Source organism: Prionailurus viverrinus, chromosome B1 (assembly GCF_022837055.1).
Source record: "Prionailurus viverrinus isolate Anna chromosome B1, UM_Priviv_1.0, whole genome shotgun sequence".
Lineage (NCBI taxonomy): Eukaryota > Metazoa > Chordata > Mammalia > Carnivora > Felidae > Prionailurus > Prionailurus viverrinus.
The window spans coordinates 130,677,128-130,696,820 of NC_062564.1; the positions used below are offsets into that span (position 1 = coordinate 130,677,128).

Sequence of the window (19,693 nt, forward strand, 5' to 3'; positions counted from 1 at the left end):
AACATTAATTGCTGAACACAGGTTTAATCTGAACTGGGTAAGAATGTCCAGAACTGACTCAACTAATAGAAAACCAAGCAGAACAAGAATAACATGGTGCTGAATAAACTCATGAAAATGCGAATTCTTATGACTTTGTTTGCAACGTTGATTCTTTAATGTTTTGTTTTTTTCTAGATTTAAGGAAATTTTTTTTTTCTTTTCTAGTAAGCTAAGTATGAATTACAGCAATTTGGTAAGTATGTCTTTGTGAACACAGATGAAACAATTACTTTTTCTCCCTCTCTGATCCCTTGAGAATGTGCATAGAATTAAACATGACCAAACAGGTTCAAGGAACCAAGTTTCACTTTATGGAGCAGATAACACTCCTTGGAAAAGCAGCCTGGTGTTTTGCTTACAGCTATCCCAGCAGTCCTACCAGATGACTAAGAAAGCTCACTTTCTGGATGGTGCAGAAGCCATAGGATATCTCTGGGACCTCAAGAAGAGAGAAATTAATCCAAATCTCTAGATACTGCAGGCAAAGTCTGATGGTGAGCCCTTCACTTGGCTTCCTATCCTCAAGGCTTTTAAAAGTTCAGTCTAAAATTCCCTGTGAAAGTTCCAGCAAAGTAGACCTCAAAGGAATCTATACATATTCAACCACTATTCTTACTGCACATAATCAGGTCAAGTTTAATGAAACTAAACTTAGTTTGCAAACAAATTAGTCCTACTGTGATTATTTTGGCAAAAATAAGGGTGATTATAGAGAAAATTATGTTTCAGTAGTAAAACTTTGTGGATATTAGATTCTAGTCCAATTTATGGTCTTAGAAATGTTGTTTTCTACCTGTAAATTGGACCAAATCCTAAATTCTAACAATTTTCTCAAATATTTTGCTACAACTCTCTGAACTAATTTCCAATTTTATCCCACCCTTCTTCTTCTTTTCTTTTTTTAATGTTTGTTTATTTATTTTTGAGAGTGTGGGGTGCCTGGGTGGCTCAGTCGGTTGAGCGTCCGACTTCAGCTCAGGTCACGATCTCACAGACCGTGAGTTGGGAGCCCCGCGTCAGGCTCTGGGCTGATGGCTCAGAGTCTGGAGCCTGCTTCCGGTTCTGTGTCTCCCTCTCTGTCTGCCCCTCCCCTGTTCATGCTCTGTCTCTCTCTGTCTCAAAAATAAACGTAAAAAAAAAAAATAAAAAAATATAGTGAAAGAGAGAGAAGGTGGGGAGGGGCAGAGAGAGAGGGAGACACAGAATCTGAAGCAGGCTTCAGGCTCTGAGATGTCAGCACAGAGCCCGATGTTGGGCTCAAACCCACAAACTGTGAGATCATGACCTGAGCCAAAGTTGGATGCTTAACAGACTGAGCCACCCAGACATCCCTCTCCCACCATTCTAACTTGAAATTACTGAGAGGAAACAAAGCAAAACAAAACAAAACAAAACAAAACAAAACAAAAAACAAAAAACCTATCCTTTTCCCAAAGCTGTGCAAATTGAATGTGAACAACTTCATATAAACTTAAGAGAAATCATCACAACAGCACATATGGACAACCTTTTGTGCTTGCTGATATGTAGGCCACTCAGAAAGTTCACCTTAACACCTGATGACATCAGAGATATTCAAACTTTGAAACATGATTTGAACCTGACATATAGAACTCTCAATTGGCTGCCCCCTACCTCTGCCCTGTTCTCACAAACTGCATTATTATAGTTTGTGCTAATTGTTAAACTTTGCTTATCTTTTTCCATAGACATGCCTCTTATTAAATATCTGATTGCTCGCACAATATAAGACTAACTTTGGGAGCCCATCTGCAAGACCACTTCCTAAAATGAGACATAGCAGTTAATTGAAGTGATCTATTTTCAGGAGTCAGACGTGGGCTCAGTGAAATATTGGAGCAATCAACTCAGGTTCTGGGTTGTGAAACTTCTTGGGGAAGTTTCAAGGTGGAATTGAAGGGAAGCAGAATTTGCCAGCCCAAATATGTTTTTTGGCATAAATTGAACTGTAATTTTTAAGAGATTGCAGACACAGGGAAACCTCTGAAAATCAAGTAGAAGTTACCTTTTTGTAAAGGTTATTTATATTTATAAGGGAAATCTCCATTTGAAAGGGTATCTCTCTTTCTGTACCAGGAAAAGGGGATGACCAAATCTCTAGAAACCCTTATCAAAAGAGAAGACATAGACTTATACCTGCGTAACACCCTTACCCTTGTTCACTGTGCTCTTCCCACTGGTAAACTTCCACAACTGGCCTCCCCAACCCCCAACATCTTTCTTTGGTCTTTAGCTGGAGATGGCATTTAAGGTGATGACTTGGGCCATCTCAGGAGTCAACTTAATTTCCCTAGGTATCGCCTGCGTATAATAGGAGGCCTATACGTTACTAAACTTTCGTTTCTCTTCTTTTAATCTCTCTTTTATTACAGAGGTCTCAGCCAAGAAATTTGAAGGATAAAGAAAAATTACTCCCTCCATCCCCGTACCCTTCTAGGTATCCCCAGTTCCCAAAGCATAAGTCAAGTGCTTGAGAAACTTTTTGATGGAGCAAGATCATTATGAGGGCTAATGATCTTTATAGATATTATCCATTTGTGGTGCTAAATCAAGTACAAGTGGGAGAGTTGTCAGAGAATAGTGAATCTCACAGGAAAACAAAAGGAAAAAATAAATTAATTTAATTAATTAAATCTGATGGTCTAATGAAACAAAGGCTCAACTATGACAACACAGAAATGCCATCAGTAGGTATAGTGGAAAAAATAAAACACTGTCATACTTATGGTATGGCAAAATTTGTCATTACTGTCTCAAATTAGAATATATTGTTTTATGATTTCTGCATACTGAAAATGTAATGTTTCTAGAGTCAGTGCAACTTTTACCTTTAAAAGAAAATATATTAATTTATACCAAGTATAACAAAGTTCAGTAACAAATAGTTGCATAAGTATGATTTAATCATATTAAAATACACATAATCAGGGCACCAGGGTGGCTCAGTTGGTTAAGCGTCTGACTTTGGCTCAGGTCGTGATCTTGCAGTTCACAAGTTCGAGCCCCACGTCGGGCTCTGTGCTGATAGCTCAGAGCCCGGAGCCTACTTCAGATTCTGTGTCTCCCTCTCTCTTTGCCCCTCCCCCACTCAAACTTTTTCTCTCTCTCTCAAAAAAAAAAATTCAAAAATGCATATAATCATCTTAAACATTGTATTAGTGTACATTTGCATCTAATCCTAACATCTATAATAAATACAAATAGTGAGTAACAGTAGATTCTGTTTTGTACCTATGTCATGCAGTTGTGTGTGTGTTCAGGGACTATGTGTTTTGATGTATGTATTATATTGCTTCAAGAATACATTTGTATATATTTAAATAGTAAATTTGCTTTTCCAGATTTTCTTGATTGTAGATCAAATTAAAGGAAAGCAGTGCTTTCCCTAGATATGAATTCATATAAATCTATAAAGATATATGTTGACCAAGTAACTGAGCAAAGTCTTGGAACTTAAATTAACACAAATTATGTTGTCAAGTGAGCTACCACAGCCTGTAACTTAGTGAAGGTAAGTCCTGGTGCACTGAGCTGGCCAAGTGCTCCATCCCAGGGAATAGCGAGGGGGCTGGATAAATCAAAAGCTTAAGCTCCTCGCTGGGTTTGTGAACATGGTTGCTAAACAAACTCATCATAAGAGAAGCCCAAAACTCAAACGATGAGGGTTTGGAAAAGACAAAGAGAAATTTATTTTAGGTGCCTGCAGCCGGGGTAAGTGGTAGGCTCAAGCCTTAATAATCAACCTTGGCACCTACAAGATGGACACCTAGTTTTATAAAGAGAATGGGTATGTACAAGAGAGTGGGCAGAGAGCACAGGATCATTGCTAAGGGATCAGTATGTGTTCAGTACATGATCACTGTCAGAGAAGGGGGTATGGGGGTGTGTAGTCTCCTAAGTATTCCATTGCTACCAGGCTTTTCTGGTCTGGTGGTTGGAATATTCCAGTCATTGTCAATGCCTCAAGAAAATGCAATAAGAAGTAACTGTTTGGGGTCTATAGTTGAGCAAGAGAGCTCGCTGACAATTACGATGAATAATTGCAATTGCATAATGGATCTCCAATAGTCACTGAAATATGCCTTTAGTGTATATATTGTATTTTCTTCCAAAGGGTGGTAAAAATTCCTTCAGACAGGACTCCCTGTCATGAAACGCTTATTTAGCATACTGGAAAATCTTAGAAATTTTGTCATTAAATCTAGTTTTCCTATAGAGGTGGTGATATGAGACAGAACTTTAAATGGGTTGGAAGAAATTTTATTTTCAACAGTGATCAAATTTCTCTTTTATCAATGCTATCATAGAATCAACATATTTTTCAGCAAATGTGATAATCATTATTACTAATTAAAGAAGGCAAAATATAAACCCAGAATATGCCGCTTTAGCATGAGAATTATCTTGAGCTGGGTATTTTTAAGAAACACAGATGCAGGAGAAGCTGTAAAAATGGAAAACAAGTTATTGTTTTATAAACGAAATTTACATTTATAAGGGAATCTCCATTTGTAAAGGTGTCTCTCTGTACCAGGAAGAAGAGGACAACTCTCAATCTCTAGAAACTCTTACCAATAAAGAAGACATAGTCTTAAATCTGCACAACAGTCTTACCCTTGTTTGCTATGCTTTTCCTTGTAACCTTCCATAATTGGTCTCCCCTACTGCCCCCCACACAACCCCACAGTATCATCTTCTGTCTTGAGCTGGAAGTTGTATTTAAGATGGTGACTTGGACCATTTCAGGGAGTTACTCAGTTTCCTAAGTATCTCCACGTATACAGGAGGTATACATGTCACTAAATTTGTTTTTCTCCTCTTTATTTGTTTATTACAGGTAGGTCTACACTCAAGAACCTAGAAGCATAGAGGGAAAATTATTTTTCCTCCCACATAATTTAAGATATATACAATTTATGTGTCTGTGTGTTCTTTTATTGTTTTATTTTGATGAATATTTTTACAATTACAAGAGCTTTTTTAACACCTATCCTTGCTATTTTTCCCAAAAGAATTCAGCTATAAATTATCTTAACTAAAGAATTATCAGTCAAGTAATACTGAGTCTATGTAGTCAGAACTGAAATAAAGACCTGGAGGCATTCCAGGAATGATCTGGCTCCTAGATAAAAATTTAGGATTTTATTTTTATTTTTTTTTCAATATATGAAGTTTATTGTCAAATTGGCTTCCATACAACACCCAGTGCTCATCCCAAAAGGTGCCCTCCTCAATACCCATCACCCACCCTCCCCGCCCTCCCACCCCCCATCAACCCTCAGTTTGTTCTCAGTTTTTAAGAGTCTCTTATGCTTTGGCTCTCTTCCACTCTAACCTTTTTTTTTTTCCTTCCCCTCCCCCATGGGTTTCTGTTAAGTTTCTCAGGATCCACATAAGAGGAAAACCATATGGTATCTGTCTTTCTCTGTATGGCTTATTTCACTTAGCATAATACTCTCCAGTTCCATCCATGTTGCTACAAAGGGCCATATTTCATTCTTTCTCATTGCCACATAGTACTCCATTGTGTATATAAAAAATTTAGGATTTTTAAAGGAAGAATTCAATGCACTACTGTAAAGGAAACTGCATGTTGGCACTCATGTTTTAAAACTACTGGTTATCTACGCTGATTTGCATTTAATGCTCTGTTCTAAAAGGCACAAAGTAGCCATTTTGAAACATTTGTTAGAAGTAACAAAATGATATGGAATCACAATATGCACTTCTGTATTTGTGAATAAAATAAAACAATGTATACTGATTTGTAATAGGTCTTTAGGATTATAAAACTAACATGAGAGTCTTTTAGTTAATCTATTCATTAATTTTTTTCATCAAGTAACTATTGTGTGCGTTCTGCATTAGTTTCCTTTAGTGGTACACCTCTGACAAATGGGATGTGCTGGTATACAATGAAGTCTAATTATACATTTAAAGTATGTAAAATCAGCTCTGCCTAAGCTGTAAGAAGACTGGTAGAGAGAGAGAGAGAAGGAGGTGGACAGAGTGTATGCAAGAAAAGAATGAGGAAAAGCAATGCAATTTACATGGTATGGCTCATAGGACCTAGCTTTCTTCTCAGTGCTTCTGCCAAGTGGCTATGAAAGAAGGAGCCCAAGTGGGCTGTTCCCTCAGGGGGTCTGTGTTCCCCTCGTGTGAGTCTCAATGCATGGAGTCTGATTCTACGGTTTAATGGTACTGTATGCACTTTTTCATACCACATGGCCTATAAACAAAGCCAACTATTCTTACCTAGGGCTGCAGCAAAGACAAAGCATTTGTTCTTACTGACTGAGGGGCTTTGAGGGGTATTCAAGGAGCATAATCACAAAAGGATTTCTGACTAAATGTGATTTTCACCTCACCACCTTCAAGCCTCACATCTTGCCCTGGACTGGCCTAGATCACCGTGTTTAAAATTTCTGATCATAGTCTTGGCCCTCAACCCCTCATTCACAATTATCCTTTCCTTGTGCTATTTTTCCTTTTTAGACCGCACTTAGCACCTACTAACACACTATATACTTTACTTAACTTTATTATTTATTATAAGTATGCTGTCAAAAAAGGCAGGCTCTATAAGCAAATATTTGTGTGGTTTGATTAAAGGAGGTATTCCAAGCACCTAGAACAGAGCCTGGCTTCCAGGGGGCACTTAGTTATATTTGTTGAATAAATCCATGTATGGATTTTCAAATGTGATGCCCTTAAAACTTCACCACTGGTTCCTCCATTAAATATTAATAAGTCCCTACGGCAGATGATCATATTGCTTGTGTTTTAAACCAATGGTTTTGTCTGAAAGTGACCCTTAATGTAATATGAAAAACCATAGTTCAAAAAAACTTGGGATATATCAGCTTTTAAATCTGATTTTTTTAATTTATAAAAATAAACAGAAATACTTGATATAAGTAAATGTAAGTAAATGAAGTATGTAGGGTGAAGGCACTCATCTATAAATGCTGAGGCACACTGACATGATCAGAAGTACTGAGTTTATGAAAAATAATAGCAATGATGGATCCAAAATAGATAGCTTTAACAAACAAGAGCTTATTAGCAGCTGGATGAGAATGTCTAATTGATAATTATGCAATTCTCACAATTAGGTTTAATCCATAGGCTGACATAACATAGTAGCATCACACAAAATACTCTCTTCCTCTGTCTCATAGCTAACAAAACAGTTATGGTAAAAACTAATCATTCTTACTCCTTACATGATGAGCTATTTTTGTATTTGTTAGAATTCCCTATACACTATTAACTGTGTCAGGAGGGCCTCCAAAATAAAATCTGAGAAGCATATTGAAAATATACAGACAACTGCACTGAGTTCTTCTTTCAAAATGTGTATTCATAATGCAACTAGTATTAATATTAGTTTCCTAGCATATACATAGGAAAGTTCAGTTATAAAGAAAATCCCACCATTTGGAAACTGTTAAAATATTTGAAAAATACACAGTGGCAAGATCATACTTTTCCAAACTGAGTTATGCTTCACTCATACCTGACACAGACAAAATATATGTAATGCCACGATTCAGTTTAAATGGCCAAATGAAAACCATTAAGGATATTAAGACTAACAGTGATTAATAATATTTGATGAAATACTTGATAACATCAAAACTCTTAAAGAAATCTGAACAAAAAATTGCAAGTTCAATACTAAGAAACACTTCTTATTAAATAGAAATATAAAACATATGCTAATTAAAGGAAGACTTCTTTGGAGACCCTGGGATTGTTCTGAGTTTAATTCAAGCTCTAATTGAAAAGAAAATTTACACTTAAAGTAAATCAGCCACATGTAAAAAGATAACCTGTAAAACATCAAAAGGAAGTTAAAAAGAAAAAAACCTGGCTATAAAGATGCCTAATTAATTAAAGTACCTGAATTTTTGCCCCATTAGAATATAAAATCTTCACTGCATTTTGGTTATTCATTCCCGATTATTTAATCCGAAAATGTTGTTTGCAGGAGTTCAAACTATAAAATATTTACAGACAGCGTATGTTTTATGCTGAAACATTTATGTATACAGTCGATGTAACCAGAAAAATCATCCCTAACTCTTAATGTAATCTTATAATTGCCAACATTGCTACTTGACTACATCTATCCATCTTCTATCCTGTTTTAATAACACAAGTGACACCTAAGAAATTATTCTTTGATCTTTCAATAAACTAAGCCTGTGTAGACACAGGAAAGTGAAAGAGGTTAAATTGTCATTGATTATTTAAGACACATTCATCATTTATTTAACAATCTCCCTCATCATCTCAAGAACTATTGTGTTTATAGGCCCTTGCTGAGACACTCTGAATTTATTTTTAAATATTTTTTGTCACGTGCATTAGAAATCAAAGCACGTTGTACACTAACATTAGTTTCAAATCTCCTGATAAATCTGTTACAGGATGGAAGTAGTTTATTATATGAATTTTAGAACTTATTCGCTGTAGCGGATTTTCAGAAATTTCTTTTCATAGTTTTCATTATAATTAATGTCACTCAGGAATTATATTTCCTATCTTAAGTGCGATGTGTAGCAACAGCTATCTTCCCAAGAAAATTATATTAAAGGATACTTGTAGTCTCTTATATTCTGACATTGTATCACTGGAACATGATCCACAGTGATCGGAAAAGAATAATTTGTGGCTAATATTGACAGCTTTAGAAAGCAAGAAAGAGAGTATAAGAATCATTCATAATGTGTAAGATTTCTACAAGATTTTTCATATTTTTCTCTGAAAAATACAATTGCATATTATAAGTAGACATAGTATGTATATATGTGAATATGTGTATTTATGAAAAAATAAAATAATTTCAGACTATTCCCTGAGAAAAGTATTATAAGTCAAATGATAATTATTGTTATCACATATGAAAAGTGAAAAGTGTATAAATACATATTGAAAAGTATAGAAAATATATCCTATTCATGGAAAAAAAAATACACTATTGATGAGTCATATGTTCCCAACAGTCACACAATTCATCACATTTAAAATGCTTTACTTACACCTAATTTGCTTATTTAAAATACTTCCCTTCCCTGTTTTTCCATACAAAATGCCCCAAAGTTTACTGTGACAGTTACATCCAGGTAGTGACATGAGGTTCTATACGCATATCTTTGGTGACTGATTTTCTGATTCTGATGATTATATCCTAGAATCTATCACCAGGAAAAGTAAAATATGAAACCTTTAGAACAGATTATTATTCTATGTTAATGACTACCTAAATCGTCCAAGACACTTAAACAAAGGAATCCTGAAAGGACTCACTACCAAGAAATTATTATTCTTAGCCTTTATTCAATACAGTAAAATACATTAAACTCTCACTGTTAGATATAAAAAGAAGCCAGAAACAATGAACATTTAGTAAGGATTAACTACATTCATGGCTCTATTTAGAATTTTTATTTACAGTTGAGAGAATGATGTAGCATTGATATAGCAAATCTCATAGAAACAAGAACGTTACCGGAATAGATAGGCAAATACAAGACAGCTTAGTTATTTCCCCACAGGTACCATTCATCTCTTAGCAACTATTTCTCTCTTGAAGTCACTAATTGCGCTATAGCTCTCTCACATTCTATATTTATATTCAATTCTTTCAAAATCTGAAACTAAGTCTCCCAAACATCATTTCCTTATTGAGTAAAGTGGAATAGTTGAGTCCCAGTACACACGTGTTTTCCTCTTTCCTTGTTTAAGAATACATTACTTATAATAACTAGACTTCCACAAAGTTCATGTGGTAGTGAACAAGTGACTTCAATTTTCTGGTGTTCAGTTAACTTAGAATTTTGTTATGTTGGAATACAATTTAATAGAAACTATTTATTTATTAGCCTTACTGGACAACTGGCTAGCAGATTTAAAAAGATAAAGGGTATTTGTAAAATACATACTGAGTTTATATCCTAGGTATTGATACATAAATAATACATATCAAAAAACTTTAAACAGGAAAAAAAAAACCTCCTTCAAAAGAGATAAACATTAAAAATGCTTGTGGCTTAAATCCTTTTTGAACTTAGAAGTCATTTCTACTTTAAAAAATTAAATATTCACATCACTTAAATAATATATAACATTGGTATTTAAGCAAGAAGTGTAGTCACAATACTGATATCTAAAATATTTAGGGTTCTATAATAAACATATCTTAAAATGAATGTAACAGAAAAATTCAAAAGAAAAGCATAGCTTTTAATGTTTTTTTAATTAAAAAATAACAAATATAAATAGCGGAAAACAACCTGCAGTGCAATTCAAAACTTTAGTTTATTTCCTAATAGACACAAGTAGCTTTATGTTAAATATATCAATATAATTTGCAAGGCAACACAAAAGTACCATTCATATTTATGTTATTTCATATAATAGGACATGAGGATAAACTTAAATTTTATCATTAAAGACTTTCATCAAACAACTTAAAATTACTTCTGTTCTAATTTTACTTGTCAATAAAGTGCTAAAAATAATATCATTTTTTTAAATAGAAGAGAGAGCTCTTACAAATGTTAGATACAAGAAAAAGAAGATAATTCTTTATATGTTCATCAAAAGGAAGTTTAAAGTCATGAACTTAGGCAAAGTGAAAACTTTATAGCTTCATTTAAGAAAAGATAGGAATGTAAATCTAAGTTACCCCAAATCATCCAGTGTTATTAGAAGCAATCTTGTATCAACACGTTTTATAATCCTATTTTGACAATTCAACAAGTACTTCACACTAAGAAAAAAATGCTAACATTCAATTAAATTACTTTCTGTAGCCTGAACTGGAGCTAAAAAGCTAAAATAGTGTTTTAGCTTACTATTTAGAAATAGTAAATTTCTCTACAAAGTTGTGTTTCTTTTCACATACCAGAATGTAAAAATGATGTGCCTGGCCCATGGTGATTGTGAACATAACTTTATTAAACTGTTAACAAATAAATTAGTACTTTCTTAAAGATAAATTGTTCTTGCATTCTAGTATGTATCTTCCACATGTCTGCAAATTTACTAATTCAAAAGACTATATTAGAGATGTTAGTTTAAAAAAAAAATAAGAAGACATTGGTATGCTAGTCGGTGCCTGTAATTATCTTTTTCAGTTCCAGAAGGTATTTGGGGATTATTTAAGAGAAAAAGATGAATGGTGAGCCACTAAATCCTATTAAATCAATGCATGGACACAGCAGCTACAGAGGTAAATAAGCTGTGGAGGTCTGAATACCAATAAAGAAGATAAAAATGGTTTTATATAGCTACTTACATCATAGCCTAGAAGTTCAGTCTGTGTGGATTTATCTACTCTTGAAGCAAAAGCCTTCTGTAAATGCTGGACTTTTTCCTGCAAAATGAAAAAAAAAGAAAAAGAAAAGAAACACATTTTTGGTAAGTCATGTGCTTCTACAATAATATTCCCCACTTATTAAAATTTGATTAGTGTACAATGCATGATTATCTGCATGCATACTTTTCTCTGTTGGTGCTTTGCATAACAGCTTAAATATTCATAACTTTAATTCTCAGGTCATAAGTCCTCCACCTTTGGCATCTTTTAGTACAGGAACCACTGAGATAGACACTCAGTTGAAGACTAGAGAGCCAGGATTGCTTAAATCCAAGACCAAATGTATTGTATTATGTTTCTTATTGGCTGGATTTTTTTGTAAATTAAATTGATAGGATTTTATTGATCTAGTTTCAGAGCATTTCCATTTAAAATCCAAAACATACTACTACTCAGTGGATTCCATTTAGTTTCTTTTTAATTTCAAGGTTTTTTCCTTCTTAATTCTCTCTTTCTGATATCAACACATTTGGGAATCTATATAAGATGTGACACTAAACTAATCCTGTTATAAATAAGTAAGGGAAGTAATACATGAAGGAAGTTTGGGATTTCATATCTCAAATGCAAATGCACTTATTCTGGTCTACTAATTTGACTGAGCTTCTGGTTGGGGACTTCTTTTCTCATTTCTAGATGTGTCACTTAAAAAAGGATCTTGAGCTTAGTTATGTAATGTGTTTACTGCATGCCTGAGATATATGAAAGTGCTGTACTTATATGATCAAACCTCATCTTGGGATTTTTGCTATTATTATCACCCATTTTTAATGAGAACAATAAAATTTAGAAAGCATAATACATTTTTTTGACAAACGGAGAGACAAACGGAGACAGAGAGAGAACAAGCAGTAGAGGGGCAGAGAGGGAAACAGAGAATCCCAATCAGGCTCTGTGCTGTCAGCCCAGAACTGGATGTGGGGCTCGATCTCACAGTTGTGAGATCATGACCTGAGCCGAAATCAAGAGTCGCACACTTAACCAACTGAGCCATCCAGGCACCCCGTAGAAAGCATAATAACTTGACAAATTTTCCAAATAAGTTTATGTGATTCTACTAGGTTGTTTTTGCTTTAACTTGCTCTAAAGGATAATTTCTTTTGTTTTCTTTTCTTTGAATGCTCAATAAAATTTGCATAATAGCTTAAGGATATAAACTGATTGAATTCATTTTTTTTTTTCCCAGAAGGGGATGGTGGTCATCACAAACTTCACTAAGAAGATTGTTTTCCTACCTTCCCCTCCTCTATCTTCCTTTCCATTTCCTTTCCCTGCCCAACCCCTCTCTCTTTCCCTTAATTCTTCCTCAGATTTGCAAGTAATCAGAGTTATATAACAAGTCACATACATAATTTACATAAACATTTTTATTTGAATTATTTCACTTCTAACTTCCCTATCACAAAACTTCTAGTGCTGCTTTTCAGACCAAAATGAAATGGAGATTAGGTAATTCAGAAAGATGTCTTGCAAGTGAGGTAAGATTTTAACTGTTTGAAAAGGATAGCTGAAACTGTGGCCACATTTTTCCAAAATAAATTTAAAAGGAAAAGTAACAAGTTGTGTTTATTTAGACTTATATTGGGCTGAGGAAAAAGAGCAGGGAGAAGTAGTAATAAGCAGGGGAAGCAATAATGTTTGCTATCATTGAAGGGCTGTTCAGAAAATTTTATCTGTTTTTGAAACAGGCTGGAGTAATAAGTATTGGAAAAGCAAGTTTTGTTATAAATTTCCAGACATACAAACATTTGCACATGAATTAGAGACTATGCATTAATGCAAAAAGCAAGGAAGAATAGAGAGCAAATCTTCCATTATGCTTTCCTCACAATTCTATTCTCAAGGCCTCCCATCCTGAAGAGAGGAGTGAGAAGTATTGGTAAACTCTGGTTCATTGGTCTGAGTTGTAACACTTAAAACATTCAATTCATGAATTTTCAAAAATATTCAACAATTTTCATAACCAATAGCCTAATCAAAGCAAAACAAACAATCTCTACATCAAGAATAGTTATTTTCGGACATTAAAACAGACATTTCTAATGCAATTCACTGCCACTTCCTTTTGACGGCATTTTCACAACAAATATGTCATTTTTGAATTATTTTTTATCTATGCACTTGTACACTATATTCAAATGGGGAGAATAAATTATAAGTTTCTAACATACTTAGGTGTGCACACTTAAAAATTAAATATTTTGTTTAGTGTAATAGTAGGAAGAAAACATATGAAAGTTTATAATCAATTTCTATAATATAAAATTTCAAAAGTAAATAAAGTCTCGACAGCTATGGGCAGATAATTATCCATGGGGCTTTTGCATTTCTGCAAGACTGATGGATATTTATGAATGATAAATTTAACATGAGATAAAAAGAGTATTACATTCAAATAGAAAATATACCACAAAAATGGCTATTACCAGATGGTGAGATTGCTGAATTTTATTTATATAAAAAAATAAATATGTATTAACATAAAATATATATATATGTCAGTGGAATAGAAACAAAGCATCATCATGTATTTTTAATTTCACACTGATTTGATATAATAAAAGATTTTATTTAAATTATTGATTTTGGTATAGAGAAATAGACATTTCACCTTCATGATGCAAATGTATTTATACTCCTTCATTCAATTATAATTTTTATTAAATGCATATTATGGGTATTGCTCATGGTACATGGAACATAAAGAAAAAAAGAATGTATAGTCCCATAATGTATGAACTTGTCAAATAACTAAGTTTTACACCTGAAACTAATGTAACATCGTGTGTCAACTAAACTCAAATAAAAAAAAAAATCACATCTCAACTTAAAGAAGTATAATTTTTTTAATGTTTATTTATTTTTGACAGAGAGAGAGAGTCAAAGCATGAGCAGGGGAGGGACAGAGAGAGAGAGGGAGACACAGAATCCGAAGCAGGCTCCAGGTTCTGAGCAGTCAGCACAGAGCCCAATGCGGGGCTTGAATTCACAAACCGTGAGATCATGACCCGAGCCAAAGTCAGCCGCTCAACCTACTGAGCCACCCAGGCGCCCCACAACTTAAAAAAGTATTAGAAAAAATGTATAGCTTATGGGATGCCTGGGTGGCTGAGTGGGTTAGGCGTCTGACTTTGGTTCAGGTCAAGGTCTCACAGTTTGTGAGTTTGAGCCCTGCATCATGCTCTGTGCTAACAGCTCAGAGCTTGGAGCCTGCTTTAGATTCTGTGTCTCCCTCTCTCTCTGCCCCTGCCCCTCCACTCACACTCTGTCTCTCAAAAATAAATAAACATTAAAAAAAAGTATGGCATTTTCTGGGGCACCTGGGTGGCTCAGTCGACTAAGCATCAGACTTCAGCTCAGGTCATGATCTTGCAGTTCATGGGTTTGAGCCCCAAGTCAGGTCCATGCTGACAGCTCAGAGCCTGGGACCTGCTTGGGTTTCTGTGTCTCCCCCTTCCTCTGTCTCTGTCTCAAAAATAAATAAACATTAAAAATTTTAAAAAATGTATAGCCTCTTTAATAATGAAATTTCCACTGTGGAAGACAGAGATATCAAAAGCAATTAGTATTCAAAATATAAAATAAAAGAACTATAGAGATGTCTAGAGAGATCTGGAGGGGGTGGGGGTGCACACTTATGCACTGTAGAAGCAACATATAAGACAGCTAAATACTTGAAATGGAGAAGCTACTGACACCCCAGCTAAGACCAGAAAAATGAATAATTATTAGCCAACTTGGAGTAGAAGAGACGAGGGTCCTCTCTTAGGCAAAACCTTTGCAAATATTTAGAAGTCAGAGAGACTGTGCCAAAGATGTACATAAACAGCTACTAGTTCGAGTTTGTCTAAGGGTAGACTATGAAAGGGACAACAGTGAGGTAGAAGACTAGAGTGGTAAAGGGAGTCTGCCAGAGAGTACAGAATTCATTTACACGTGTGATTTAATGTGGCTCTTCTTTGGCATTTTCCTATGTAAGTAAACACTGTAATTTCTTCTTCTAAACTCTCCCAGAGGGATAGAGAATTGAAACAACTCAACTCCTGGAAGATAAAGTTTCTAAATAAATCTATACAGTTGACAAAATATCAATTTGTCTTTATGTTTTCCATTCCAAGTAATAACAGTATCAACACTCCTTAACAAAACACACCCTTGTTTTTTTTTCTTCATGCAAGATCAATAAAACATATGTGTGCTTAGATTCCAAATAATTTTATCTCATATTAAGAGTATTTTTTTAAACAGGAAATTGATACATAGTAAACTGAAATCAGTTGCTGAAGGTCACAAAGCTAGTTAAGTGGAACAGTCAAAATGAAAACTTCCCCTACTTGTCTCCAAAACCTTGTCCTTTCTATAAAGATATTCCTATGCTGAAAAACCCTACAAGCAGTATTGCTGTTCACATATTGCGTATCACATACCAAATGTATAGTTGCGAAACAGCTAGTATGGTAATAAAACTGTTTTTTATGTTCGCCCTGTGTATATGGTCTTACAGACTCTACTGAGTCATTTTTCTTTGTTGTGATTTGAGATTGCTTAGGAATTAACAGTTTATTTCCTACAAAAGCTGTAATTCCATAGAAACCCCATACTATAAATATGCAAAACCAGAAATGCATTTTGAAGTATGAGTTAGGAATTATATGATAAAGTTAATATAGTAAGTTATAACAAAATTGGAAACAAAATGTGCAAAAGCAAAACTGAAATAAAAACTAAATGTTGAAATGGCATGAAATCCTTTTGATAGCAATGATATTATCAATCAGTTCAAGCAGAATAATCTAGAAATAACTATGCTAAAGCTGTTAGAGTCATTTCTGGGGTGTGTGCTTTTGTGTATGTTTGTGTTTTAAATTATAAGCTTAATTGACTACACAGACTTTTATGAATTCAAAATAAAAGAAAATGAATTTAAAAAAAAAGAACATGAGGGCCTACATGCAGCTTTTGAATCTACACGAACATATACAATAAGGTTAAAGGGAGAAACACAAAAGCATCTGTGTTATTATCCAAAATTTTCAAAAAAAAAGTACGGTGAAGAATAGATTTGTGTTGGAAAAGTGATTATGTTAAAAATAATAAAATAATAATTTAAAAAAGGACATAATGACCACTTAAAATAGTATACTCCTGAATTTAGGTCCTAAATCATGGATCTACAAGTTAAGGTTATGAAAAGAGAAATAGTATTGAAATGAGGAGAAAAGCTAACTTCACCTAACATGGGGCTTGAACTCATGACTCCAAGATCAAGAGTCGCATGCTCTACCAATTAAGGCTGTCAGGTATGTGGAGAAAAGTTAACCTTTAAATTGAAAGACAATGTAATTCAACACAAGAAAATTCACAAAGTGCTCTGAGTCCCGTTTAAACTAGAAATTAGGTAGATCAAAAAGAATTTGAACATCATCTTATAATGGACTTCAATGTCAGTAATACAATATTTAAATCAACATAAGGAAAAAAACTAAAGGGAAAATCATTGAGATGGCTTAATAATGCCAAGTCCAAAGATGAGCTCAGAAATGCAAAGGCTATGTTAAAGAGATCACATTGATTATTTTCACCCACCTTTAATGAGAGCATTCCACTGAAGACATCAGTAGAATTAGAAACAAGCATAGCAGTGACCAAGCAAATCAAACCTCCTCACACAGAACATACAATTTCTTGGAACCATCAAGACAGCATTAAAATCTATTAATATTATTTTCTTACTTTTTGTTATTAAAAATCGTTAACATATAACAGAAAGGGAGAATAACACAAAGAGTCCTTATGTGCTCATATCCATTTTCACCAACAGATACTGGAGGTTAAAAAAGAGGTATTAGTATTAGCTATATACTTAAATAGCTCTATTGGTCAAGATAGTCCTTCAAATTAGGTAAGAAATGTTTTCATTAGAGTACCCTGTTCTGGTTGTCTTCTTATCATGTTTCTGCCCATCAGGAGGGTATTCTGTGGTGATAAGGTAAGTGCCACAATCACAGGCCAAATTTTTCCTTCCTAATCACAGGCCATATTTTCCCTTCTTACCATACTCCAGAACCCTAGAATTCACTGCCTGGTTCTGAACATGACCAGGTCCTCCTGAGGGTCTCCCAAGGTGTGGCCACAGGATAGCTATTTGGTGTAGAGCTTGGGTGCTCAGTGGGTTGATCACACATATGTTCATAAGGCTTGGAGGGACAGAACCCTAGGTAGAAAGGTTGTAGGTGAAGCTAGAGGCAGGGCTGACTCCCCCTAATGGCAAGGTGCTGCACAGAATGCTATGGAGTCCAAAAAGGTTATAATTGGAACATGGCTTTCCAAGTCATTAGCAAAGTATGTTTGTCAAGATAGAAGGACAGAACATGTTTTACTTTATCATTTTAAATTCCAAATTTAGAATTTTAACATTTTGACTTACATTTTGTGAGCCCCCCCCCCCCATTTTATGTTCTTGCCCTGACTCTCACAAATGTTAGCAGCTGACTTGTTACTGATTCTTTGTTTTTTTTTTTTTTTTTATCACCACACCAGTGAAAACACAATTAAAAAGTCTTAAAAAGTTGCAGAAAAGGGCAAAGGGACAGGGCGGTTATTTTAAATTTATATATTTTTTAAAATAGGCCAAAATATACAGTCAAACAGAAAAGGAGGATATGCCCGGTAAATCAATAAAACAAACATCTAAATAACATATTTATATTCATTCACTTTTATGATACCTAAACTATTAAACTGTTTGACATCCTCAACAACCCACTATGACACTGCATTGGAGATGATTTTTTTCTCAAGAAGATTACATACCGTTACACAGCATATTATAAATTTATGGAGCTCATTATCCATAAGACATTATACAAACTGAAAATACACCCAGATTTCAGAGTTTCAGCTACTTCATTTAAGAAAAAGATAAGAACAAAAATGTAAATTGGGAATTTATATCTTTCAAGATAGAAATCACTGGAGATACTTGTACCCAGATAACTATATTCACTATTCTAGATGTAAAGCATATGGATTTTTTTTTCCCAACAAGAATTGTTCTAAGAATACTCTTCTGGTATTCAGATCTTCTTTTCAGAGAGCATACTGTAATATATATATATAAATGCCAGTATAGTTTCATTAATGGTATATTAAGCAAATATATATTTCATTTATTTTGTGCATATGACAGGCTAATCCATTACTTCTAGTTTAATACTCTTCTCAGTAAAGTGGAGCTAATTAAGTCCTCATAAAGAGGAACTTGAAGGAAATGTCTTTGAGTTAGATGCCTTTAGAAGCTAGGAATACAAATGTCCTGGGTTAAAAATAGTAGACATTTAGTGACTGATCAAGAAAGTCATGAGAGAAGTTTGAGGACTGTCACCCAGATTACTTGAGCTTGGTCTCCCTCCGCATTCAAGATATCTGCTAAATACATTTCTGAAATATATTTCACAACCATTTCTTCTTTTTATAACTATGATCACTACTCTGGGTCCACTACCCAGGGACAAGCAGGGAGATGGAGCATAGATGTGTGCCCAGTGTGCATAAGCTACCACTCTCTCTTATTCCATTAGCGTCTGTACTGGGTTGAATAGTGTCCCCCAAAATTCACGTCTACCTGGAACTTTTGAGTGTGACCTTATCTGGAAATAGGATCTCTGAAGATGCAATCAAGTTACAGTGAGATTTTAGGGTGAGTCATAAATACAATATGAGTGGTGCCCTTACAAGAGGAGGGATATTGGGACACAGTGACACAGATATACGGAAGGCCGTATGAAGAGAGAAGTAGGGATTAGAGGGATGATGCATCTGTAAGTCAAGCAACAACAAGGACTGCCAACAACCACCAGGGGCTAGAAGAGGCAATGAAAGATCCTTCCCTAGAGCTTTCAGAGGGAACATGGTCTTCCTGGCACCTTGATTCCAGACTTCCAGTCTCCAAAACAGAGAGAAAATAAATTTCTGTTATTTCAAGTTGACCAATCTCTCATACTTTGTTACAGCAGCCAAAGGAAACTATGGCAGCCTCCTGACTGGTATTCCTGTCTTCACCCATACTTTCTCCATTCCAAAGTAACTTGCTAATGTAACTTGGATCGCATCACTCTGTTTAAAACTTAATATCCTATCCCAGTATGGTAGCCACTGGACACATGTGGCAAATGAGTACTTGAAATGTGGGTGGTCCAAATTGAGATGTGCAGTAAGTGTAAAATACACACCAGAGTTTGA

General features: G+C 34.6%; 1 protein-coding gene across 3 annotated transcripts in view; it reads right to left on the reverse strand.

The window, feature by feature from the left end:
• CCSER1 (coiled-coil serine rich protein 1) overlaps positions 1-19,693 on the reverse strand; it is a 1,330,630-nt gene that overhangs the window by 652,400 nt on the left and 658,537 nt on the right. For all 3 annotated transcript variants that reach the window (XM_047856870.1, XM_047856871.1, XM_047856872.1), the window contains one exon: positions 11,372-11,449. In XM_047856870.1, the coding sequence (XP_047712826.1) occupies positions 11,372-11,449 (78 nt within the window). The remainder of the gene's footprint in view (positions 1-11,371; positions 11,450-19,693) is intronic.